The following is a 26478-nucleotide window of genomic DNA, read 5'->3' on the forward strand; positions in this document are numbered from 1 at the left end:
TAAGTTTGATGGTTGTGCTAGATGGCTTGTCACATGACCCAACCAACGCCGTCACAGATGGGTGAGACTCCTCTTATTTTATACAAGACAGTTCACATGTAAGAAGTTACCAAGCTAACATTCTCTTGAACTTTCAGCACCAGATGAGGTCAGTAATGAAGACTCATCCAATTCGCTGTGTGTGTGTTCATGTATGTGCGTGTGTGTGAGCGCGTTATTTGCCAGGTTGGTGCTAAAGACTTCAACTTGGCATCCAAGCAGAGCAAGCAGTCTTTAAAAAGACGAGTGAAAGAGAACCTCAAACCAGCCCAAGGAGACAAATGGAGGATTTGTGTCGCCTAAGCGGTTTGGATCCTTTATGGGTGAGTTGCACTATTTCAAAGCTGGCGCCATATATTCACTATTGACCACGGCCACATCAATGCTTTACAAACGATAAACACACACAGAGAGAGCCCGGCACCCGGTCAAATTATTTTTATCCAATGGGGCCTTTGAGTCAAAAGGTCTAATACAAGGTGCTCAAAAATGTATTCGCATCGCAATTTTTATACATTGATTCTAAATCACTTGATCAATTTTGAGAATCCTTTTAAGGAAAATCTTTTTTTTTTTTAAGTTGTTTTTCAGAATCTATTTTTTTAATTAAAAAATTAAACAGCTGTTATTGATAATGTTGCATTTATTAATTTTAGTTTGTCATTTTCTTAGTGTTGAATTTCATTAGTATTGTATTTGTCTTAATTTCTTTGTGCATTTCCATGTTAATTATTGTAAAGCTGGGATTAAGTTCTCTACTTTCTTTTATAAGATTGTTTAACATACTGTGATTTTTGTTAATAAAATAAAATAAAAAGTTTGTTTTGTAACCTGTTTTCAAAAGGTTTTATTATAATTGATTAATCAAATAATATGGTACAAGAATCAATTCTAAATTGAATCGGAATGGAATCGCGAGGTACCCAAAGATTCCCACCTCTACAAGGTAGTCATTTTTATTTTTAGCCTGTGTGCTTTTAAGGTTTTACTTGATGTAAAATGTAAAGTAATTGTAGTAAAACCTGTTTAATTTAAAGATGGATGCAAAAAGACAGTCATCTCTCAACTATATCAAAATTCCATCGTCTGCATTCTTGTTTCTTCTGAGAGCTACTTAAACGAAATTAAAATGGCAGTTACTCATTTTGATAACGTTCATTTATTTCACCCAAAGCAAAGAGAATGAGCATGTTTTGCTGGAAAATTACAAAATGTTGGCATCCGCATCTCCCATTGTGTTCATCTCAGTATGTATTTTTTTCCAAGATTTTAGTCCATATTAGAGAGGATTTTGTGGTGTATTTATGTGACTGGCAGCATTTAAATTGTGCTTTATTCAGGAAGCTTATTTCCAACAGTGCGGTCATTGTCTTTATGCTATTTTAAATAGTGGCAATATATCTTTAAAAAAAATACTAAGACTTTCAGCAAATATGCATTGACCCTATTGGCAAGCTACCTACTGTATATTAGACCCCTGGTGTAATTTGTGAGTGTCCACAAGGGGGTGCCCAGAGCTCTTTTTAATATTCATATCCAGAGGTGGGTAGTAACGCGCTACATTTACTCCGTTACATCTACTTGAGTAACTTTTGGGATAAATTGTACTTCTAAGAGTAGTTTTAATGCAACTTACTTTTACTTTTACTTAAGTATATTTATAGAGAAGGAACGGTACTTTTACTCCGCTACTTTTATCTACATTCAGCTCGCTACTCGCTACTAATTTTTATCGATCTGTTAATGCACGCTTTGTTTGTTTTGGTCTGTCAGACAGACCTTCAAAGTGCCTGCCTTACTGGTGACGTTTCACTTCGTTCCACCAATCAGATGCAGTCACTGGTGACGTTGGACCAATCAAACAGAGCCAGGTGGTCACATGACCTGACTTAAACAAGTTGAAAAACTTATTGGGGTGTTACCATTTAGTGGTCAATTGTACGGAATGTGTACTGTACTGTGCAATCTAATAATAAAAGTTCCAATCAATCAATCAAAAGTGTGAAGGAAAAAAGATACTTTTTTATTTCAAACGTACATCCCGTCAAAAGCCTAAAGACTGACCGCACATGAGGACGTTCCTGTCTTCACAATAAAAGTGCCGCTCCATCGCGCCTGCGCTTTCAAAACAAGAGTCTCCGAAAGCCAGCGCAAACAAGCTACCAGGCTACGGAGTTTGACGCCAATATATTTCTTGTTAAGAGTATAAAAACGAATATGGAAGCTGGACAAATAAGATGCCAAAAACCCACCACTTTCATGTGGTATTAGACAGAAAGGAGGAACTTTTCTTCTCCTCCATTTGAAAATGTGGACGTTATAATCACAACTGTCTGATTACAATCAACGCAAGTCATCAGAATCAGGTAACACACCAACTTATATTCTAGTCTTCATGAAAGAAAGGAATCTATATGTGTTAAACATGCATGTATATTCATTAAAACACCTTTTACATGTAAACAAAAACAGCAAAAATAAATACATATAAATTATATACTGTATATATCAATGTATGTATGTATATATATCTATATATAGATATATACAGTATATATATATGTATATATATATATATATGATATGAGTGTGTATGTTACTCATCAGTTACTCAGTACTTGAGTAGTTTTCTCACAACATACTTTTTACTTTTACTCAAGTAAATATTTGGGTGACTACTCCTTACTTTTACTTGAGTAATAAATCTCTAAAGTAACAGTACTCTTACTTGAGTACAATTTCTGGCTACTCTACCCACCTCTGTTCATATCAGGGGTGCCCATTACGTCGATCGCCAGACAGGCATTGAAAAAATAGACCTAAAAATTAAAGATCATAAATCTTCACTATGACGTCACTTGATTGACATTCAAGGCACACAAGGATCTTGCGAAATGATGCTGGCTGCTGCCAGCTCATCCATCCATCCATCCTCTTCCGCTTATCCAAGGTCGGGTCGCGGGGGCAGCAGCCTAAGCAGGGAAGCCCAGACTTCCCTCTCCCCAGCCACTTCGTCCAGCTCCTCCCGGGGGATCCCGAGGCGTTCCCAGGCCAGCCGGGAGACATAGTCTTCCCAACGTGTCCTGGGTCTTCCTCGTGGCCTCCTACCGGTCGGACATGCCCTAAACACCAGCTCATTGTGAAGGAAAAAAGACCGTCAGGAAGGCAAGAAACTATTTTCTATTTCAACAGTACCTACTGTCAAAAGCCTAAAGTTCCTGTCTTTACAATAAAAGTGCTGCTTCATCCTGCCTGAGCTAACAAAATAAGAGTCTCCGAAAGCTAGCAAGACAATGTATTTCTTGTAAAGTGTATAAAAAGGAGTATGGAAGCTGGACAAATAAGATGCCAAAAACCAACCACTTTTATGTGGTATTGGACAGAAAGGAGGACTTTTTTTCCTCCTCCACAATGTACAATCGAAAATGTGGAAGTTGTCAGCACTACTGTGAATCTTGTCTGATTCCAATCAATGCAAGTCATCAGAATCAGGTAATACACCAAATTATATTCTATATTCACTGGCCACAGCAGACTGAAAAAAGATCTCCAACAGCTTGCTGCATACATTAAAGCATTGGTCCCCAACCTTTTTGTAGCTGCGGATCGGTCAACGCTTGAAAATTTGTTCCACGGACCGCGGGAGGAGTGGGTTTATGGTATTTTTTTTTATATTGTTTTTTTGTCATAAAGAAATACAATCATGTGTGCTTACGGACTGTATCCCTGCAGACTGTATTGATCTATATTGATATATTATGTATATATAGTTTTTTATGTTGATTTAATACAAAAAAAATACAAAATTTTTTTTTTTTTTTTTTTTTTACATTTCTTGTGCGGCCCGGTGGTTGGGGACCACTGCATTAAAGGACCTAAGCTTCCTTAAAGGACCTAAGCTTTCTGAGGGCTTTCCACAACATTTGTCGTTTGTCTTTAAGATTTGTTTTATCCATTCATCCTACTCAGTGGCCTAGTGGTTAGAGCAGGGGTGATCACACTTTTTCTGCAGGCGAGCTACTTTTCAATTGGTCAAGTCGTGGGGATCTACCTCATTCATACATATAATTTATATTTACTTATTTATGAAATATATGTTTTTGTTAACAAGTTAAAGGTGTTTAAAGATAATTCAAGCATGTTTAACACATATAGTTAATATTGTTAATACATTAAAGGTGTTTAATGATAATACAAGTATGTTTAATACATATAGTTAATATTGTTAACAAGTTAAAGGTGTTTAAAGATAATGCAAGCATGTTTAACACATATAGTTAATATTGTTAACAAGTTAAAGGTGGTTAAAAATAATACAAGCATGTTTAACACAAATAGTTAATATTGTTAACAACTTAAAGGTGGTTAAAGATAATACAAGCATGTTTAACACATATAGTTAATATTGTTAACAACTTAAAGGTGTTTAAAGATAATACAAGCATGTTTAACACATAGATTCCTTTCTTTCATGAAGACAAGAATATAAGTTGGTGTATTACCTGATTGTGATGACTTGCATTGATTGGAATCAGACAGTGGTGATCATAACATCCGCATTTTCGAATGGAGGAGAAAAAAAGTCCTCCTTTCTGTCCAATACCACATGAAAGTGGTTGGTTTTTGGCATCTTATTTGTCCAGCTTCCGTACTCCTTTGTATACACTTTACAAGAAATACATTGTCGGCAAACTCCGGAGCTTGCTAGCTTGTGCACGCCAGCTTTCTGAAACTCTTATTTTGGTAGCGCAGGCAGGATGAAGCAGAGCATTTATTGTGCAACTGTGCAGTCGGTCTTTGGAGTTTTGACAACAGGTACGGCGCCAGAGTCTGTTGAAATAAAGTGTTTCTCGCCTTCCAGTCGGTAATTTTAATGAGCTGGCAGCAGCCAGCGTCATCTCAGAAGACCCTCGGGTGCCGTGAATGTCAATCAAGTGACGAAAGTGACGTCATAGTGAAGATTTATGATCGCTCATTTTTAGGACTATTTTTTTAATGCCTGGCTGGTGATCGACTGACACACCCTCCGAGATCGACCGGTAGATCGCGATCGACGTAATGAGCACCCCTGGGTTAGAGTGTCCGCCCTGAGATCGGTAGGTTGTGAGTTCAAACCCCGGCCGAGTCATACCAAAGACTATAAAAATGGGACCCATTACCTCTCTGGTTGGCACTCAGCATCAAGGGTTGGAATTGGGGGTTAAATCACCAAAAATGAATCCCGGGCGTGGCCACCGCTGCTGCCCACTGCTCCCCTCACCTCCCAGGGGGTGATCAAGGGTCAAATGCAGAGAATAATTTTGCCACACCTAGTGTGTGTGTGACATTCATGGGTACTTTAACTTTATCCAGAGAACCTTGGAGGTTGGAGAGGCCCATCACAAAGATGTTAGGTGTTCTTTTTCTTACACCAAACTCATTGTCTGGAATAACTTGCAGCCTAAATCAAGAGTTTGTGACGTCAAAGAAATGGAAAAAACTCATGACAGTTTTCAAGCCTGCAGAGATTTGTTTTGAGGTGGAAACGCTCTCACTACTCATTTCATTATTTCTTGAAATGTCTGTTTTCAGGACTGGAACTTGACATGGTACACGGCCAAGCCGGACCTGACTCAGTGTTTCCAACACACCGTGCTGGTTTGGTTCCCTTGTTCTTTCCTGTGGACCTGTTGCCCCTTCTACCTGCTCTACTTGCAGCTGCGCACCCCAAAACAGTCCATCCCACTGTCCATACTGTGCTGCACCAAGACGGTAAGATGATGGATTGACGTGGTTATGGAACCTCATCAATCAAATACTTTAACCCTCAATCATCAGGTGTTTAGATTAGGTTAGATAATTGTCAAGATGCTAAAAACGTTTGTTTAGCAAACATGTGTTCAGTCAATTTTCACTTTCAATTCTCCTCTATATCTTTCTTTACAGGAAGTGCATAAATAACAAAGGGTGTATTCATTGTGTTTATCTCCTTCTAGCAGAATGACAGACAATTCTAAGGTGTTTTTATTCTGCCACAAAGTTGACATCACACTGATTTTAATTAGCCTACATCCACTAAACACAATAAACACACACACTGTGTGTGTACAACCCCTTACAAAAAAGTAGGAACCCTGTATAATGTAGGGTTGTACGGTATACCGGTACTGGTATATTATCGCGGTACTAATGAATAGAAAATGGTACTGTACTCTGTTTGAAAAGTACCGGTTCCCCATTTTTTTCTTCTTTCTTTTTTTAACGGGCATGATGGCGCATTGTCACGTCATGACATTGCTGGTTTTACGAGCAGAGGAGCATGTTCGGCAGCGCACAACTTGGTATCGGATCGATAACCTACATTTGTGGTATCATCCAAAACTAATGTAAAGCATCCAAACACCAGAAGAATAAGTGATTATTACATTTTAACAGAAGTGTAGATAGAACATGTTGAAACAGAAAATAAGCAGATATTAACAGTAAATGAACAAGTGGATTAATAATAATTTTTTACAGGTTGTCCCTCATAATGACGAAATAAAAGAATGATAAATGACACAATATGTTACTGCATACTAATTAGGAGCCTTTGTTTGTTTACTTATTACTAAAAGACACATTTATTTAAGGACTAAATTGTTCTTCCATTGCAATAAGAAACATATGTTTAATGTATCCTAAGATTTTTTTGTTAAAATGAAGCCAATAATGTCATTTTTTGTGGTCCCCCTTTATTTAGAAATGTGTCGAAATACATTTTGGTACCGGTACCAAAATATTGATATCGGGACAACCCTAGTATAATGTAGATACGATTTGTAAATCTCATAAACCCACATTTCATTCCTATTAAAACATAAAAAAATACCACAGAAACTGAGAAAATGGGATCATTTCATTTTGAATTTGATGACAGTAACTCATCCAAAAGAAAACGTATGTGTAATTGTCACAATCGAAAACAGCCGAAAGAGTATTTATCAACTAATTACCGGTAGGTTAATTTGCATCAAGTATGTAACATAGGAGTATATCATCAAGGCAGAACCTTTCAGACGTAAAGATGGCCAGACTGATTGTTGAACAATTCCAGAAATACTCTATTTGGATTTAAAACTAAAACATGATCCTGTACTGAAGTGTTTTTCTTTTTCTTGAGGTGGGGGCCTGAGTGCCAATACAATCAACCTCACTTCATACCTGAATGATACACAAACCTCCAGCTAGGTGGCAGCAATACTCAAATTAATCAACAGGCTGACCAGGAAATGTAAGGAAGTAAACCTAGACCTTGATGTGACTGTAAATACTGTTAAAAATCAGGATATACAGGTAAAAGCCAGTAAATTAGAATATTTTGAAAAACTTGATTTATTTCAGTAATTGCATTCAAAAGGTGTAACTTGTACATTATATTTATTCATTGCACACAGACTGATGCATTCAAATGTTTATTTCATTTAATTTTGATGATTTGAAGTGGCAACAAATGAAAATCCAAAATTCCGTGTGTCACAAAATTAGAATATTACTTAAGGCTAATACAAAAAAGGGATTTTTAGAAATGTTGGCCAACTGAAAAGTATGAAAATGAAAAATATGAGCATGTACAATACTCAATACTTGGTTGGAGCTCCTTTTGCCTCAATTACTGCGTTAATGCGGCGTGGCATGGAGTCGATGAGTTTCTGGCACTGCTCAGGTGTTATGAGAGCCCAGGTTGCTCTGATAGTGGCCTTCAACTCTTCTGCGTTTTTGGGTCTGGCATTCTGCATCTTCCTTTTCACAATACCCCACAGATTTTCTATGGGGCTAAGGTCAGGGGAGTTGGCGGGCCAATTTAGAACAGAAATACCATGGTCCGTAAACCAGGCACGGGTAGATTTTGCGCTGTGTGCAGGCGCCAAGTCCTGTTGGAACTTGAAATCTCCATCTCCATAGAGCAGGTCAGCAGCAGGAAGCATGAAGTGCTCTAAAACTTGCTGGTAGACAGCTGCGTTGACCCTGGATCTCAGGAAACAGAGTGGACCGACACCAGCAGATGACATGGCACCCCAAACCATCACTGATGGTGGAAACTTTACACTAGACTTCAGGCAACGTGGATCCTGTGCCTCTCCTGTCTTCCTCCAGACTCTGGGACCTCGATTTCCAAAGGAAATGCAAAATTTGCATGGTTGGGTGATGGTTTGGGGTGCCATGTCATCTGCTGGTGTCGGTCCACTCTGTTTCCTGAGATCCAGGGTCAATGCAGCCGTCTACCAGCAAGTTTTAGAGCACTTCATGCTTCCTGCTGCTGACCTGCTCTATGGAGATGGAGATTTCAAGTTCCAACAGGACTTGGCGCCTGCACACAGCGCAAAATCTACCCGTGCCTGGTTTACGGATCATGGTATTTCTGTTCTAAATTGGCCCGCCAACTCCCCTGACCTTAGCCCCATAGAAAATCTGTGGGGTATTGTGAAAAGGAAGATGCAGAATGCCAGACCCAAAAACGCAGAAGAGTTGAAGGCCACTATCAGAGCAACCTGGGCTCTCATAACACCTGAGCAGTGCCAGAAACTCATCGACTCCATGCCACGCCGCATTAACGCAGTAATTGAGGCAAAAGGAGCTCCAACCAAGTATTGAGTATTGTACATGCTCATATTTTTCATTTTCATACTTTTCAGTTGGCCAACATTTCTAAAAATCCCTTTTTTGTATTAGCCTTAAGTAATATTCTAATTTTGTGACACACGGAATTTTGGATTTTCATTTGTTGCCACTTCAAATCATCAAAATTAAATGAAATAAACATTTGAATGCATCAGTCTGTGTGGAATGAATAAATATAATGTACAAGTTACACCTTTTGAATGCAATTACTGAAATAAATCAAGTTTTTCAAAATATTCTAATTTACTGGCTTTTACCTGTATAATATCCTTAAAGGGGAACTGCACTTTTTTTTGGAATTTTGCCTATCATTCGCAATCATTATGGAATACATGGCGACGGATGTATTTTTTTTAATGCATTCTAGCTCGTAAATAAAGTCTGTTTACAGCCAAGCCAGTCGGAGGTCCTCTATTCCGCCCATAAAACCCAATAAAAAAACCTCCAAAAAGTGCCCAAAATACTTGATCTACATTTCGTGACTTAAATATTAACCAAGTATTAGTGATATTGTTATTATAAGCGCTAACGCAGACAAACTATTTATAGCAACGCCCTGATCACGAGCTTGTGTGCCAATGTTCACATGATCGACCGATTAGCTGCTTCCTCTTTTCCCTTGTTCGTCAAACTTTATTGTAGATCATAAATCATGCCTCTTACCTGGACAGTAGAAGAACCAGGACATATTTCGACAAGTTGGTACACTTTGACAGCCAATTTAGACCCGGTAATGGCGAGAACGACACAAAAAGATGCTTGGTTCCTCAAGGATTATGAGTCATTCTTCACCTAAATGGGAACATATGAACATTCTGGCAGTTGGCACCCTAATGACAGCAGACCTTGTACAGTAAGTGGTGTTGTATTATGTTTGTTGGCTCTCATGAAGTCTGCAGTGAGTAATAATCAGGGATGTTGTCAAAATAAAAATGCAAACGTGATGCGTTTTTTAAATTAAAGCGCCGTATTTCCTAAAGGGGAACATTATCACAATTTCAGAATTGTTAAAACCATTAAAAATCAGTTCCCAGTGGCTTATTATATTTTTCAAAGTTTTTTTCAAAATTTTACCCATCACGCAATATCCCTAAAAAAAAGCTTCAAAGTGCCTGATTTTAACCATCGTTCTAAACACCCGTCCATTTTCCTGTGACGTCACATAGGGAAGCCAACACAAACAAACATGGCGGAAAGAACAGCAAGCTATAGCGACATTAGCTCGGATTCAGACTCTGATTTCAGCGGCTTAAGCGATTCGACAGATTACGAATGTATTGAAACGGATGGTTGTAGTGTGGAGGCAGGTAGCGAAAACGAAATTGAAGAAGAAACTGAAGCTATTGAGCCATATCGGTTTGAACCGTATGCAAGCGAAAACGACACAACAGCCAGCGACACGGGAGAAAGCGAGGACGAATTCGGCGATCGCCTTCTAACCAACGATTGGTATGTGTTTGTTTGGCATAAAAGAAAACTAACAACTATAAACTAGGTTTACAGCATATGAAATACATTTGGCAACAACATGCACTTTGAGAGTGCAGACAGCCCAATTTTCATCAATTAATATATTCTGTAGACATACCCTCATGTCAGCAGGCCAGGGAATCTAGGGTCGATATTCTTCTCTTGATCATCTTCGGGACGGTGTGAGCCAAGACATCCAGGGGGGTTTAGCTCGCTCATCTGCGGGAACAAACTGCCGCCATTGCTTGCCGCGCTACCGAGGTCCTTTGTCCCTGAATTGCTCACACACTCCGGCAGATTCAATGGGGGTCTGGCGGCAGATTTCTTTGACTTTATCGTTGGAAATGCATCTGCTTTGAGTGTCGCAGGATATCCACACATTCTTGCCATCTCTGTCGTAGCATAGCTTTCGTCGGTAAAGTGTGCGGAACAAACGTCCAATTTCTTGCCACTTTCGCATCTTTGGGCCACTGGTGCAACTTGAATCCGTCCCTGTTCGTGTAGTTACACCCTCCGACAACACACCGACGAGGCATGATGTCTCCAAGGTACGGAAAACAGTCGAAAAAACGGAAAATAACAGAGCTGATTTAACTCGGTGTTTGAGAAAATGGCGGATTGCTTCCCGATGTGACGCCACGTTGTGACATCATTGCTCCGAAAGCGAATATTAGAAAGGCGTTTAATTCGCCAAAATTCACCCATTTAGAGTTCGGAAATCGGTTAAAAAAATATATGGTCTTTTTTCTGCAACATCAAGGTATATATTGACGCTTACATAGGTCTGGTGATAATGTTCCCCTTTAAACTGATCAAACTAGGTAAATATTAAATGTTATTATGTATGTGCCTGTTCCTATATTACATATATACTTACATCATGCATACAAAACCTTAATGGAGGGGTTTGGATGTTTTTTTAAGGGCTTTATAGACAGAATAGAGTGGCTCCCACAGACTCCATTGTAAGCAGACTTTTGATCGCATTATTTAATATTTAGAATGCATTAGAAAAAATACATCCGTCATTTATTTCATAATGATTGTGAACGGTAGGCGAAATTCCCCCCCCAAAAAAGTGCAATTCCCCTTTAAGTAGACAATACTCTTTATTTGGCGCAAGTGATAGTCAACAAGGAGTTGGACATTGCTGATAGTAAATAAGATCAGGTTGACCAATAGTAAAGTTTGAAGTTCACTTAACAGGGCAGTGTGTTCTTGGTCCTGGCAGCTGATTGAGCTTCCCGTTTGTTTTAGCTGATCTCCGTGTCGCTGTTTTTTTTCAGAACATTTGTATTTGTTGGAATCCTTACGATGTCGTCCAAAGTTCTCGGGCTTCTGGTGCAGAAGCTAAGCCCCAGAAGAAGCTGTTTACCGTCAGAGAAAAGTTGCACTTGTTCATTGCTATGCTGAGGAAAGGCAGCTTTGCTACCAGCTTCTGTTTAAAAGCAGCCATTACAAGGTCAAAGAATCATCGGTTCCTACATAAAGAATGAGGAATAAAATATGCATCAATGCCTTTAAAAAGACTGTGACAACTCTCCATGACTTTGTTCTCGTGCAGTTAAAATTTTTCAGTCATCATTCATAAGTACTTTTATCAAATGTTATATCAGGCCTGGGCAATTATTTTTGACTCTGGGGGCCAAATTTTGAGATAAAAATGTGTTGATTTTTAGGAACACTAATACAAAACCTCACAATAATGTCTGATTGAATGCTAAAGACGTTATGACAGACCGCCTTAAAAACAGAATGGAATTTTACATTTTTTTTTACTGAACGAGACACCCAGATTGTACATGAAAATAAAGAATGTGGGATTTACAATATTAACTATGAAGGATAAAACACTGAATATTGACAACATATGAACGTCACCCCCCCTCTCCATCCACATATTTTACAATTGTCAGGACTTGGACTATGGAGTTTTTGTTTTCCCAAGATGCAAGTGAATTTGGATCGGACATGGCTTGAAGGTGGGTACATGATTTATTTATTACTATCAAAAAGGAACAAACGAAAAGCGCGCACAATGGAGGTAAAAAAAACTTGGCGAATGAAAACAAAACTTGCACAAAGGCAGAAGCTGAACACGAAATAACAAAACACTTACTGTGGCATGGGACCGTGAACAGGGCTTGAAACGAGAGGATAGCAGGGTTAGAAAAGATATGACACCAGGACGAACAACAGAAAATGAAAAGCTTAAATAACACAGACATGATTAACAACAGGTGCGTGACTCAAAACGGGTGCGTGACATGACAGGTGAAAACTAATGGGTTGCTATGGTGACAAACAAGAGTGCATAATGAGTCCAAACGTGGAACAGGTGAAACTAATGGGTAACCATGGAAACAAGACAAGGGAGTGAAAAGCCAGAAACTAAAGAGTCAATAACTAAACAAAACATGACTAAAACAAAACATGATTACACAGACATGACAACAATCAAGCGAAACGCAACAAAAATGCAACAAACACAGCAAAATATAAACGCAAAGGGTACAAAAAACCCCCACCTACAATCTGATATATCTGATACATCACTAAGCTTTAGAACTTTGTTGTAAAAATGTCCTTCCCAGTCTGTCCCTGACACCCGCATTTCAGGCTGGCCGCTCTGGAAACACTCTGTGGAAACGCTCCCCACCCACACTGCTTGGTGCCTCGTCTGAGCTGCTGTGACTTAGATTACCATAGTAACTACACTGCAAAAAGTCAGTGTTCAAAAACAAGAACAAAAAATACAAAAATGAGGGGTATTTTATTTGAACTAAGAAAAATTATCTGCCAATAGAACAAGAAAATTCGGCTTGTCAAGACTTTCCAAAACAAGTAAAATTAGCAAACCTCAATGAACCTAAAAATACCTTAAAATAAGTATATTCTCACTGGTAGAAAAAAAATTAGACCTTTTTGCTCAATATGTTGAAAAATATTCTTAAATGAAGTAAGTGCTAGTGCCATTATCTTGACATAATGATATGCGCCCGGTAGAGATGCGCGGTTTGCGGACACAACCGCGGAGTCCGCGGATAAACCGCGGGTCGGGCGGGTAAAAATAGATTTTAAATAGATGCGGGCGGTTGGCGGTTGAACCAATTCGGAAATATATATACATAGTTAAATGTTGTTACCCACATACGAAAAACGAGCAGCACTCTTTGAAACAGTCAATTTTTCATCAGGCACCGCGTCCCAGCAACAGTGGCGCAAGTGAGCGCTCCTTCAGCGCAGCAGGGCGCATTTTAGATGCCCTTTTATTCCTGCATAGTGCTAAAAAAAAAAAAAGTAAGTAGACATACGGTTGGATATGTTAAACGAATTAGTCTACGTTACCTGTAGGCTATACCAAATAAGCCCATGTCTTACCTATATTGAGTTCGGTCAGCTAAATAATTTTGATGGTTACGTGTTGTTTGGGCGCACTACAATGCAAAGGAATTAAGGCAATTGCGTTGTTTATTGTGGTTTTTTCTATTGGAGATATACTACTATGTGTGAATAATTATTTGGCCTCGCTTTCAAGTGAAGCGCATCTCCGATTGGCGACAATGTAAGATTATTTAGCCTGCTTTGTTTGTCGCGACCGTCTATTTTCATTATAATTCAGGTTTGATGATAAAGTGCAGTCTGATGGGTTTGATTTCCCCCCTTCAGCTATTTGCCTTGGCCAATAAGTTGCAGGTAATTTATTATTATTATTTATTTAATCTATTTTTGTTTAAATAGAGATGACATACATATGTTATTGTATAATTTAAGTTTGTGCACATGATTGACAGCCTAAGGCTTATGAGGCACATTTTTTATTTATTTTTTTATTTAAACTTAAAAAGGTATGAGCCTATGCCTATGCCTACAACATAGGCTATGTGTTTATCTTTATTTTCCTGCCTGTCGTTGACAATGGAGATTGTCTGATATTTTGTCATGGCTGCAGATCAATCAATAAAGGTTCATCTTTGTCGCGAAATTGTTCACTGTTTCACTGTGCACCCCGCCCTCGTCCCTATTTGAGCATTATAACGTTAACAAGTTAATATTCATTGAAATAAATTCAGAACAATTTTTTTACCTAACGAAAATATAGGCCTAGTCTTTCTAAAACATTTTTTTAACTTCTTAAAAGCCTCGTTCTGCTTGCTGCAACTGCGCACACAAAGTGTGAGGAACGCACTCCTGATCTGAGGGCATTGGCAACAATAGTCAACACTTTCTTAATGGAAATGACAATAATATTATAATAATGATAAATAATATTATCACGCATTGAATGTCTCTGCTGCATTGAATCAGTCTCCTTTCTTTAACAGGCAAAAGCTTTATAACCTCACTAATGCCTTGCATCGTCTATATTAGATATATAACAACGGGCGGGTGCGGGCGGGTGTGGTTTTGATAAAATGTTGGTTCGGGCGGATGGCGGATGGTTGACGACTTTTGTGATGCGGTTGCGGATGAAATAATTGCCTATCCGCGCATCTCTAGCGCCCGGCATTACATTTCTTGAAACAAGCAAACTTATACTAAAAACTAATATATTTTTCTTAATGGAAAGGCAACAAGGCAACCGCTTGTTACTCTCAGGGTCTACTAGCCGCTCAGGCAAATCATATTGTCTAAAAATGCATTTTTCCATCGTTAACATGACATCATCGCGCCAAGTGCATGCTCTTTCAGTCAATTAGTGCGCATATATACAGCCTGGCCACCGGCCAAATTTTTTTAATTGTAATTTTGAAGAATTTATCTGAATGTGCATGAACTATTTCTGTTCAAAGTAGTTTTAAAAGGCCCCTTGTTAAATGTTTAAATATTAACTGTCAGTTTACTGTACTGTGCCAACTGTACTACTATATGAGTGCGTATTTTCTATTGGTTTATTGAAAATAAAACAGCAAAGTTAATTTGGCTGTCATCTGTTTTAATTATGAGACACATTTGTGTCAGTCATGATTTTTTTTTTCATGCTTGAAATAAGAAATTATTACTTTAAAAAAGTAGTTTTATACTTGTGAGTTGATGACACAGCTTTGCAACAGTTGATATTCTAGTTTCAAGCATGTTTTACTCAATATAGGTCATCAAATCTCAGCAACAAGCTGTAATATCTTACTGAGATCATTTAGGACCAAAACACTTAAAACAAGTAAAACACTCTAACATAAAATCTGCTTAGTGAGAAGAATGATCTTATTAGACGGAAAATAAGCAAATATCACCCTTATTTGAGATATTTAATCTTAACTTAGATTTCAGTTTTTGCAGTGTAATTAGATTACCATAGTAACTAATTATATTACCATAGTAACTAGTATATGATGCAAAAGTGCAGATTCCAACCATAGAAATACTTTGTATAGTTGAAGACTTACGGTCATTAGAAAACATCACTGCACATCATAATGGCAGCTACACTTTCCATCTTAAAGATCTAAAAAAAATATTTGGGAATGTCCGGCGGGCCAGATTGAAAAGCTTAACGGGTCACATATGTGGCCCCCGGGCCTTACTTTGCCCAGGTCTGTGTTTTATGTTTATACACTAGAGTGTATATAGTGTTTATGATTTAAGTGAGTATCATATCAAATTTTGCATGTTTACACAAGTGTGTATAAGGTATTTATCACACAAATCCAGAAAAGATGTGTGTTTTCTCACCCTTCTTTTTTTTTCTTTTTATCTCTGCAGCTCGTAAGTCTCAGTCTGGCATCGTTTAGCCTCTTGGAGGTATTTTACCTTCTGGTATGGAAGAACACGGAGCTCCACAGTCACATGGTCTTCCTGCTCAGCCCGCTGGTCCGATGTTTTTCACTGGTACGAGACTTTCACTGAGGTCTTTGCAAAGGTGTGCTCTTTTCGAGAAGTGACTGAATACATCACCTTGCTGTAATTTGTAGGGGTGTCCCGATCATACTTGCCAACCCTCCCTAATTTTCCGGGAGACTCCCGAAATTCAGTGCCTCTCCCTCTCCGGGACAAATATTCTCCCGAAAATCTCCCGATTTTCAGCTGGAGCTGGAGGCCACGCCCCCTACAGCTCCAGGACCTGAGTGAGGACAGCCTTTTTTCACGACGGGAGGACAACTGGGTGACAAAAAATAAATCATCCAGACTAGAGATAAATTGTTTTATTATGTTTATCTTACCTACAAATAAATATATTTATTAATAATAATTAAAAAAAACAACTAAATACATTTTTACTATATTTTGCTAAAAACAACAAAATTAATTGTATTTTTTCTGACTCCTTATTACATCCAGGCATTAGAATTATACATTAAAATAAACATATTTGAAATAATTAATTTTAAATTATCCTAATAATTCATTTAAAATGACCATATTTAATTATTAAAATAATTGCTTGTTTATCAAAGACTTTAGCATTTTATTCATTACATTTTGAAGCTCTCAGAAGCCAAGTTATGTTATATTCCTTAATATTTATTTATGCATGTTTGAAGCAGGCGGCCCTAACCAACCTGGCGCCCTAGGCAAGATTTTAGGTGGCCCCCCCCCGCCCCCCCCACATCGGCAGTGAAGTGTATATACTCACAAGAAACCGAATAGCTTTGTCTTTGACCTTTTTTTTACTTAAAGAAAGCAAATTAACAATCAGAATAGTTAACAAGATTAAAAAAAATATAAATAAATAAATGAATGCAAAAAATAAAAAATGAATATATGAAATACAATATTTTTTACATACATATTGCTTAATTAACACTAATGATGTGCACTTTAACAACTAGGCTTACAACTATACCTAATATATAAAGGGGTGGAAAAGTGACTATTACCTGCAGGGCAAACATTAGCTAACCAGAAGGCAATAACAATGTAAACAAAAAACACCTGCTTAAAAGATCTAATACAAATGTCCCTGAGGAATGTAAGGTGGGAGTACTGTAATTACCTAACGTTACATTATTATTTTCCATAACAATTTAGCCCCCTCCACAATATTAACCCGACGTTAAAACAGAACTAGCTATTTATTGATTAGCAATTGCCGAATCATGTAACATTAGCTTAATGCTAAAAAGCCAGGTTACTATCACATTCTGTAACAGACAAATAATTTCATGTAGGCTAACGTTACCTACCTGCTACCTCTGTCTTTTTCTCGTTTCTCCTCCTCTTCTTTTCTCTTTTTTTCTTCCCTGGGCACCTGACAGTTTTGGCCGTTTTGACATCTTGTGTTGATTTTTTGATGTGGTGACGTCCAAAAAGAGTCATGATACGGGAAGGGAGGGGGTGCACCGTGCGGGGGGGGGGGTGTAATGTTGTAACAAATAATATTTCTATTATATAGGCTTTACTTTGCATTTTAATTAACGAGGGATTATTTTTTGTATTTAGAAATAATAGTACCAACTTTTTTTTTTTCTCCAACATTTGTGGCACTGGCGTGGCGCCCCCTGATGGACGACGCCCTTAGCATTTGCCTGTACGGCCTATGCCACGGGCCGGCCCTGGTTTGAAGTATCAATTATCTAAACACAGTTTTGTTTGCATATTTTCAGGATGTAGATATATATATATATATATATATATATATATATATATATATATATATATATATATATATATATATATAAATATATGTACATGTATATGTATGAAATACTTGACTTGGTGAATTCTAGCTGTCAATATACTCCTCCCCTCTTAACCACGCCCTGCCCCACCCCCGACCACGCCCCCACCCCCCACCTCCCGAAATCGGAGGTCTCAAGGTTGGCAAGTATGGTCCCGATGCAACGTTTTCACCTCCGATACCGCAGCCTTGAGTATTGGCCGATGCAGATATCGATCTGATACGATACCAGCACGAGTCATACAAAAGAGTAATAATTTGTAGCAAGAGAATGTTAGATCTAGTAACAATGGTAGGTATGGAAAACCGCTAATTTATTTATTATCTACTGTCTGGAATGAACGTATGCTGTCTTTAAGTTGAAGGGGAATGGTAATTTGTGTTTTAGCGACACAACAATTTATTTAATTGGGGTCATGACCCACTAAGTTAACTGAATACTTTCTAATACGCCTTGGAGACTAAGTAATATGCAACTGTAATTATTTGATACTTGTTTATGTTGACAAATGTGTTTTAGACTACATATTGTTCAATTAAGGACTCTTGTTACCTATGTCTAGCTTGTGTGCTATTGTGTGCTTAGCTGCTGTGTAGCTACTAGCTTCTAGTAGCCTATGACCCACACTGTTTCCCTTTTGTCAAAGATTTGACTGAAATACAAGAAAATACTAATCGTGTGTGCTTAGTTGCTGTGTAGCTGCTAGCTTCTAGTAGCCTATGACCCACACTGTTTACTTTTTGTCAAAGATTTGACTGAAATACAAGAAAAGACTAAGCTTGTGTGCTTATTGGAGGACATTTAGATGTTAACTGGCTAGCTGCAGGACTGCTGGTATCAGGGATTTTACACGCAAGCCGATTTGTTTTATTGCTGATATTGAACCGATATTCAATATCAGTATCGGATCGGGACACCCCTAATAGTTTGAGGGATGTGGGGCTCCGGATGATTTGACGATGTTCTTCCCCAGGTTCTGTCCGTCGTAATAATCCACGTTGAGAGGATTAAAGGCAGTCGTTCATCTGTCCTCCTCTTCCTCTTCTGGACTCTTCTGGTTCTTTGCTCCGTTGTTCCTCTGAAGGCTGCGGTGGAACAGATTATTGATCAGGTATTAGGTTACGTTTTGAGGTTTTGTTGCAAAACCCAAAACCAGTGAAGTTGTCACGTTGTGTAAATGGTAAATAAAAACAGAATACAATGATTTGCAAGTCCTTTTCAACTTATATTCAATTGAATAGACTGCAAAGACAAGATATTTAATGTTCCAACTAGTAAACTTTATTATTTTTTGCAAATAGTAGCTCATTTGGAATTTGATGCCTGCAACATGTTTCAAAAAAGCTGGCACTGGTGGCAAAAAGACTGAGAACGTTGAGGAATGCTCATCAAACACTTATTTGGAACATCCCACAGGTGAACAGGCTAATTGGGAACAGGTGGGTGCCATGATTGGGTATAAAATCAGCTTCCATGAAATGCTCAGTCATTCACAAACAAGGATGGAGCGAGGGTCACCACTTTTGTCAACAAATGCGTGAGCAAATTGTCCAACAGTTTAAGAACAACATTTCTCAACCAGCTATTGCAAGGAATTTAGGGATTTCACCATCTACGGTCCGTAATATCATCAAAAAGTTCAGAGAATCTGGAGAAATCACAGTACATAACCAGCAATGCCCGTGACCTTCGATCCCTCAGGCGGTACTGCATCAAAAAACAACAGCAGTGTGTAAAGGATATCACCACATGGGCTAAAGAACACTTCCGAAAACCACTGTCAGTAACTACAGTTTGTCGCTACATTTGTAAGAGCAAGTTAAAACTCTACTATGCAAAACCAAAACCATTTATCAACAACACCCAGAAAAGCCGCCGGCTTTGCTGGGCCCGAGCTCATCGAAGATGGACTGATGCAAAGTGGAAAAGTGTTCTGTGTTCTGACATTTCAAATTGTTTTTGAAGCTGTGGACGTCGTGTCCTCCGGACCAAAGAGGAAAAGAACCATCCAGACTGTTATAGGCGCAAAGTGTAAAAGCCAGCATCTGTGATGGTATGGGGGTGTATTAGTGCCCAAGACATGGGTAACTTACACATCTGTGAAGGCACCATTAATCCTGAATGGTACATACAGGTTTTGGAGCAACATATGTTGCCATCCAAGCAACGTCTTTTTCATGGACGCCCCTGCTTATTTCAGCGTGGCTTCATAGTAAAAGAGTGCGGGTACTAGACTGGCCTGCCTGTAGTCCAGACTTGTCTCCCATTGAAAATGTGCAGCGCATTATGAAGCCTAAAATACCACAACGGAGACCCCCGGACTGTTGAACAACTCAAGCAAGAATGGGAAAGAATTCCACCTGAAAAGTTTCAAAAATGTGTCTCCTCAGTTCCCAAAGGTTTACTGAGCGTTGTTAAAAGGAAAGGCCATGTAACACAGTGGTAAAAATGTCCCTGTGACAACTTTTTTGCAATGTGTTGCTGCCATTAAATTGTAAGTTAATTATTATTTGCAAAAAAAATAAGTTTCTTAGTTCTAACATGAAATATCTTGTCTTTGCAGTCTATTCAATTGAATATAAGTTGAAAAGGATTTGCAAATTATTGTATTCTCTTTTTCTTTTTACGAATTACACAACGTGCCAACTTCACTGGTTTTGGGTTTTGTATTGCCTCGGTCTTCTGATAACATTTTTCCGTGTTCAGCTTTTATCTCGGTGTGTTCCTCTTCCTTCACTTGCCAAATGTCACAGCACACTGAAGGACATTTTTTAATTTCACGCCGCGTTCTTAAACACTTCTCGGCAGTTCACAAGCTGCTGCCAAGTCTTTGTTTCCCAGTACAGGTTAATAACCCTATAGAGGCCAAACACAACACAATTACCCTTTTCCCTCTGTTTGCCAATGTTTCCGTTTCAGGGCTTTTTATCAGATGCTGTTCGCTTTGTGGCCTTCTTTATCTGTTTTTTCCTACAAGTCCTTCAAGTGCTTCTCAGCAGCTTTTCAGACCGCCGACCGCTGCGCAGTCAGCATGTCGAGGTAGGAAAAAGAGATGGTCTTGGAGTGTCGGCGCTCATTAGCCCAATTTTACTGAACGTCATCTTGCCTCTTCTATTTTCAGAGTGAATGTCCAGAAGAAGATGCCTCCTTTCTTTCCAAGTTTTTATTCTTTTGGTTCAGCAGGTACAAAAACACATGCAGAGTTCTCCTTACACTTCATAGCGGATTATCAAAGCTGTCTATCTTGCTTTGACGAATCTCCTGATAATTATCGCATTCCAAGCACTGACAACCAAGGGGGCAGCACCAGATTCGGGGCCCTTGTACACAGAACTCGTAAAGGGCCCCCCCATTCTGCCCCAAACTCACACACACACTTGATTACACACGCCCAACAAACTAAATATTGCATGGATTTGGTTAAAACCAGCTTTTTAGAACACTTGTCAAAACCTTAATTCATACTTGCCAACCTTGAGACCTCCGATTTTCGGAGGTGGGGGTGGGGGGCGTGGTTGGGGGCGTGGCTAATAGGGGAGGAATATATTTACAGCTAGAATTCACCAAGTCAAGTATATATATATATAAGAAATATTTGAGTAAGTAAGTCAAGTATTTCATATATATATGCAGTGGGGCAAAAAAGTATTTAGTCAGCCACCGAGTTCTCCCACTTAAAATGATGACAGAGGTCTGTAATTTTCGTCATAGGTACACTTCAACTGTGAGAGACAGAATGTGAAAAAAAAATCCAGGAATTCACATTGTAGGATTTTTAAAGAATTTAATTGTAAATCATGGTGGAAAATAAGTATTTGGTCACTTCAAACAAGGAAGATCTCTGGCTCTCACAGACCTGTAACTTCTTCTTTAAGAAGCTCTTCTGTCCTCCACTTGTTACCTGTATTAATGGCACCTGTTTGAACTTGTTATCTGTATAAAAGACACCTGTCCACAGCCTCAAACAGTCAGACTCCAAACTCCACTATGGCCAAGACCAAAGAGCTGTCAAAGGACACTAGGAAAAGAATTGTAGACCTGCACCAGACTGTGAAGAGTGAATCTACAATAGGCAAGCAGCTTGGTGTGGAAAAAATCAACTGTGGGAGCAATTATCAGAAAATGGAAGACATACAAGATCACTGATAATCTCCCTCGATCTGGGGCTCCACGCAAGATCTCATCCCGTGGGTTCAAAATGATCATGAGAACGGTGAGCAAAAATCCCAGAACCACACAGGGGGACCTGGTGAATGACCTGCAGAGAGCTGGGACCAAAGTAACAAAGGTTACCATCAGTAACACACTACGCCGACATGGAATCAAATCCTGCAGTGCCAGACGTGTCCCCCTGCTTAAGCCAGTGCATGTCCAGGCCCGTCTGAAGTTTGCCAGAGAGCATATGGATGATACAGCAGAGGATTGGGAGAATGTCATGTGGTCAGATGAAACCAAAATAAAACTTTTTGGTATAAACTCAACTCGTCGTGTTTGGAGGAAGAAGAATACTGAGTTGCATCCCAAGAACACCATACATACTGTGAAGCATGGGGGTGGAAACATCATGCTTTGGGGCTGTTTTTCTGCTAAGGGGACAGGCCGACTGATCCGTGTTAAGGAAAGAATGAATGGGGCCATGTATCGTGAGATTTTGAGCCAAAACCTTCTTCCATCAGTGAGAGCTTTGAAGATGAAACGTGGCTGGGTCTTCCAGCATGACAATGATCCCAAACACACCGCCCGGGCAACGAAGGAGTGGCTCCGTAAGAAGCATTTGAAAGTCCTGGAGTGGCCTAGCCAGTCTCCAGACCTCAACCCCATAGAAAATCTGTGGAGGGAGTTGAAAGTCCGTGTTGCTCGGCGACAGCCCCAAAACATCACTGCTCTCGAGAAGATCTGCATGGAGGAATGGGCCAAAATACCAGCTACTGTGTGTGCAAACCTGGTAAAGACCTATAGTAATCCTTTGACCTCTGTAATATAACCTTTGTTGGCAGTAACAAAGTATTGAGTTGAATTTTTGTTATTAACCAAATACTTATTTTCCACCATAATTTACAAATAAATTCTTTAAGAATCCTACAATGTGAATTCCTGGATTTTTTTTTCAAATTCTGTCTCTCACAGTTGAAGTGTACCTATGATGAAAATTACAGACCTCTGTCATCATTTTAAGTGGGAGAACTTGCACAATTGGTGGCTGACTAAATACTTTTTTGCCCCACTGTGTATATATATATATATATATATATATATATATATATATATATAAAATAAATACTTGACTTTCAGTGAATTCTAGCTATATATATATATATATATGTATGTATGTATTACACACACATAACACTCATCTACTCATTGTTGAGTTAAGGGTTGAATTGTCCATCCTTGTTCTATTCTTTGTCACTATTTTTCTAACCATGCTGAACACCCTCTCTGATGACTCGTTCTGCTTCGTCTCCTTGTTGTGTGCGCAGTTGTGCACTGTACTCTCTAAAAGCCGTAGATGTTAATGTCACATATGCATGTACAGTAGATGGCAGTATTGTCCTGTTTAAGAGTGTCACAACATTGCTGTTTACGGCAGACAAACTGCTTTACAAGCCGTCCTCACTCAGGTCTGCATGGAGCTGGAGGGGGCGTGGCCTCCAGTTCCGCCGAATTTCGGGAGATTTTCGGGAGAAAATTTGTCCCGGGAGGTTTTCGGGAGAGGCGCTGAATTTCGGGAGTCTCCCGGAAAATCCGGGAGGGTTGGCAAGTATGCCTTAATTAGAACATTATCACCAGACCTATGTAAGCGTCAATATATACCTTGATGTTGCAGAAAAAAGACCATATATTTTTTTAACCGATTTCCGAACTCTAAATGGGTGAATTTTGGCGAATTAAACGCCTTTCTATTATTCGCTCTCGTGACAACGTGACGTCACATCGGGAAGCAATCCGCCATTTTCTCAAACACCGAGTCAAATCAGCTCTGTTATTTTCCGTTTTTTCGACTGTTTTCCGTACCTTGGAGACATCATGCCTCGTCGGTGTGTTGTCGGAGGGTGTAACAACACAAACAGGGACGGATTCAAGTTGCACCAGTGGCCCAAAGATGCCAAAGTGGCAAGAAATTGGACGTTTGTTCCGCACACTTTACCGACGAAAGCTATGCTACGACAGAGATGGCAAGAATGTGTGGATATCCTGCGACACTCAAAGCAGATGCATTTCCAACGATAAAGTCAAAGAAATCTGCCGCCAGACCCCCAGGAAAAGAGAGCGGATGAGGGTATGTCTACAGAATATATTAATTGATGAAAATTGGGCTGTCTGCACTCTCAAAGTGCATGTTGTTGCCAAATGTATTTCATATGCTGTAAACCTAGTTCATAGTTGTTAGTTTCCTTTAATGCCAAACAAACACATACCAATCGTTGGTTAGAAGGCGATCGCCGAATTCGTCCTCGCTTTCTCCCGTGTCGCTGGCTGTTGTGTTGTTTTCGTCGGTTTCGCTTGCATACGGTTCAAACCGATATGGCGCAATAGCTTCAGTTTCTTCTTCAATTTCGTTTTCGCTACCTGCCTCCACACTACAACCATCCGTTTCAATACATGCGTAATCTGTTGAATCGCTTAAGCCGCTGAAATCCGAGTCTGAATCCGAGCTAATGTCGCTATAGCTTGCTGTTCTTTCCGCCATGTTTGTTTGTATCGGCATCACTATGTGACGTCACAGGAAAATGGACGGGTGTATATAACGATGGTTAAAATCAGGCACTTTGAAGCTTTTTTTATGGATATTGCGTGATGGGTAAAATTTTGAAAAAAACTTCGAAAAAATAAAATAAGCCACTGGGAACTGATTTTTAATGGTTTTAACCCTTCTGAAATTGTGATAATGTTCCGCTTTAAAAGATGGAATTAACTCATCTTCCTGAAATCGTCAACCCGGAAGTGTCTAGACCAGGGGTCGGCAACCTTTACCAGTCAAAGAGCCATTTTGACCAGTTCCACAAATTAAAGAAAACAATGGGAGCCACAAAATTCTTTTGAAATTTAAAATGAAATAACACTGCATACAAAGTTTTTTTTCTTGCTTTGTGCTATGTATAAACCAAGGGTCTCAGACACGCGGCCCACACCTTAATATGAAAATTGAATGTTAGTGCGGCCCGCGGGTTTTATATGAATGGCGCGTGACAGCGTCATACTTGTCAACCCTCCCGATTTTTCCGGCAGACTGTGATTGTCAAGGCAACTGTTCTCTCGAACTTGCCGTGATGGTACAGCATTTAGCGCCCACTAAAATCAGCGTGCCGGCCCAGCCACACGTTGTATGGGGCTTCTGCTTGCACGCGTAAGTGACAGCAAGGCATACTTGGTCAACAGCCACACAGGTTACACTGACGGTGGCTGTATAAAAAACTTTAACACTCTTACTAATAATGCGCCACACTGTGAACCCACATCAAACAAGAATGACAAACACATTTCGGTAGAACAGCCGCACCGTAACACAACATAAACACAACAGAACAAATACCCAGAATCCCATGCAGCCCTAACTCTTCACCTCAACCGACGCACAGAGTGGGGGTTGATGTGTGAGGGAGCAGGGTTGGGGTGGGGGCGGGGTTTGGTTGTAGCAGGGGTGTATAATGTAGCCCGGAAGAGTCAGGGCTGCATGGGATTCTGGGTATTTGTTCTGTTGTGTTTATGTTGTGTTAAGGTGCAGATGTTCTCCCGGAATGTGTTTGTCATTCTTGTTTGGTTTTGGTTCAAAGTGTGGCACATTATTAGTAAGAGTGTTAAAGTTGTTTTAAATGGCCACCGTCAGTGTAACCTGTGTGGCTGTTGACCAAGTATGCCTTGCTGTCACTTACGTGTGCAAGCAGAAGATGCATATAACAAGAGGCTGGGCTGGCACGCTGTTTATACAGATTGTAGAGGACGCTAAATGCTGTGCCATCATGGCACGCCCTTATTATTAATGTAAGGGTGAAAATCGGACAATATTAATCCCGGGAGTTTTCTGCGAGAGGCACTGAAATCCGGAAGTCTCCCGGGAAAATCGGGGGGTCGGCAAGTATGCGGCTGAGCCGCATCAGACTGATCAAAGAGCCGCATGCGGCTCCGGAGCCGCGGGTTGCCGACCCCTGGTCTAAACAAATCAAGCGTAGTAATTTCCTATCGCCACAAGGTGTCAGTAAGAGTCTACAATCAAATGGGCATTACATAGATAAATATATATTTATAAAATGTCTATCTTGCATCTATCACCTCATCCTTGGTCCAAAGTGCTGCTGTTGTGTGTGGATTAGAGATGCGCGGATAGGCAATTATTTCATCCGCAACCGCATCACAAAAGTCGTCAACCATCCGCATCCACTCGAACTAACATTTAATCAAAACCGCACCCGCCCGTTGTTATATATCTAATATAGACGATGCTAGGCATTAGTTAGGTTATAAAGCTTTTGCCTGTTAAAGAAAGGAGACTGATCCAATGCAGCAGAGACATTCAATGCGTGCCACGCTGTCACGGCCCAGACGCACACCAGTGCGCAATCATCTGGGAGCCGCGCTGAGCGCACCTCCAAGCGCGCCCGCGCCACTCAAACTGCTGCAGGCAGCTGCGTTCTATCTTGTTTTAACATCCTGTGGCACTCTTCTGGGATCACGGCGGACGAAACTGCTCATGCTCAGGGTGTTTGTGGAG

The 26478-nt window shown here is 39.7% G+C and overlaps 1 protein-coding gene across 1 annotated transcript in view; it reads left to right on the forward strand.

Annotated features, from left to right (window-relative positions):
* Window positions 1-269: 269 nt before the first annotated feature.
* LOC133574709 (multidrug resistance-associated protein 1-like) overlaps window positions 270-26478 on the forward strand; it is a 59298-nt gene continuing 33089 nt past the window's right edge. The window contains exons 1-6 of the mRNA XM_061926935.1: window positions 270-362; window positions 5611-5790; window positions 15853-15978; window positions 18742-18879; window positions 20688-20807; window positions 20890-20951. Of these exons, the coding sequence (XP_061782919.1) occupies window positions 321-362; window positions 5611-5790; window positions 15853-15978; window positions 18742-18879; window positions 20688-20807; window positions 20890-20951 (668 nt within the window). The 5' untranslated portion in view covers window positions 270-320. The remainder of the gene's footprint in view (window positions 363-5610; window positions 5791-15852; window positions 15979-18741; window positions 18880-20687; window positions 20808-20889; window positions 20952-26478) is intronic.

Source organism: Nerophis lumbriciformis, linkage group LG32, assembly GCF_033978685.3.
Source record: "Nerophis lumbriciformis linkage group LG32, RoL_Nlum_v2.1, whole genome shotgun sequence".
NCBI lineage: Eukaryota > Metazoa > Chordata > Actinopteri > Syngnathiformes > Syngnathidae > Nerophis > Nerophis lumbriciformis.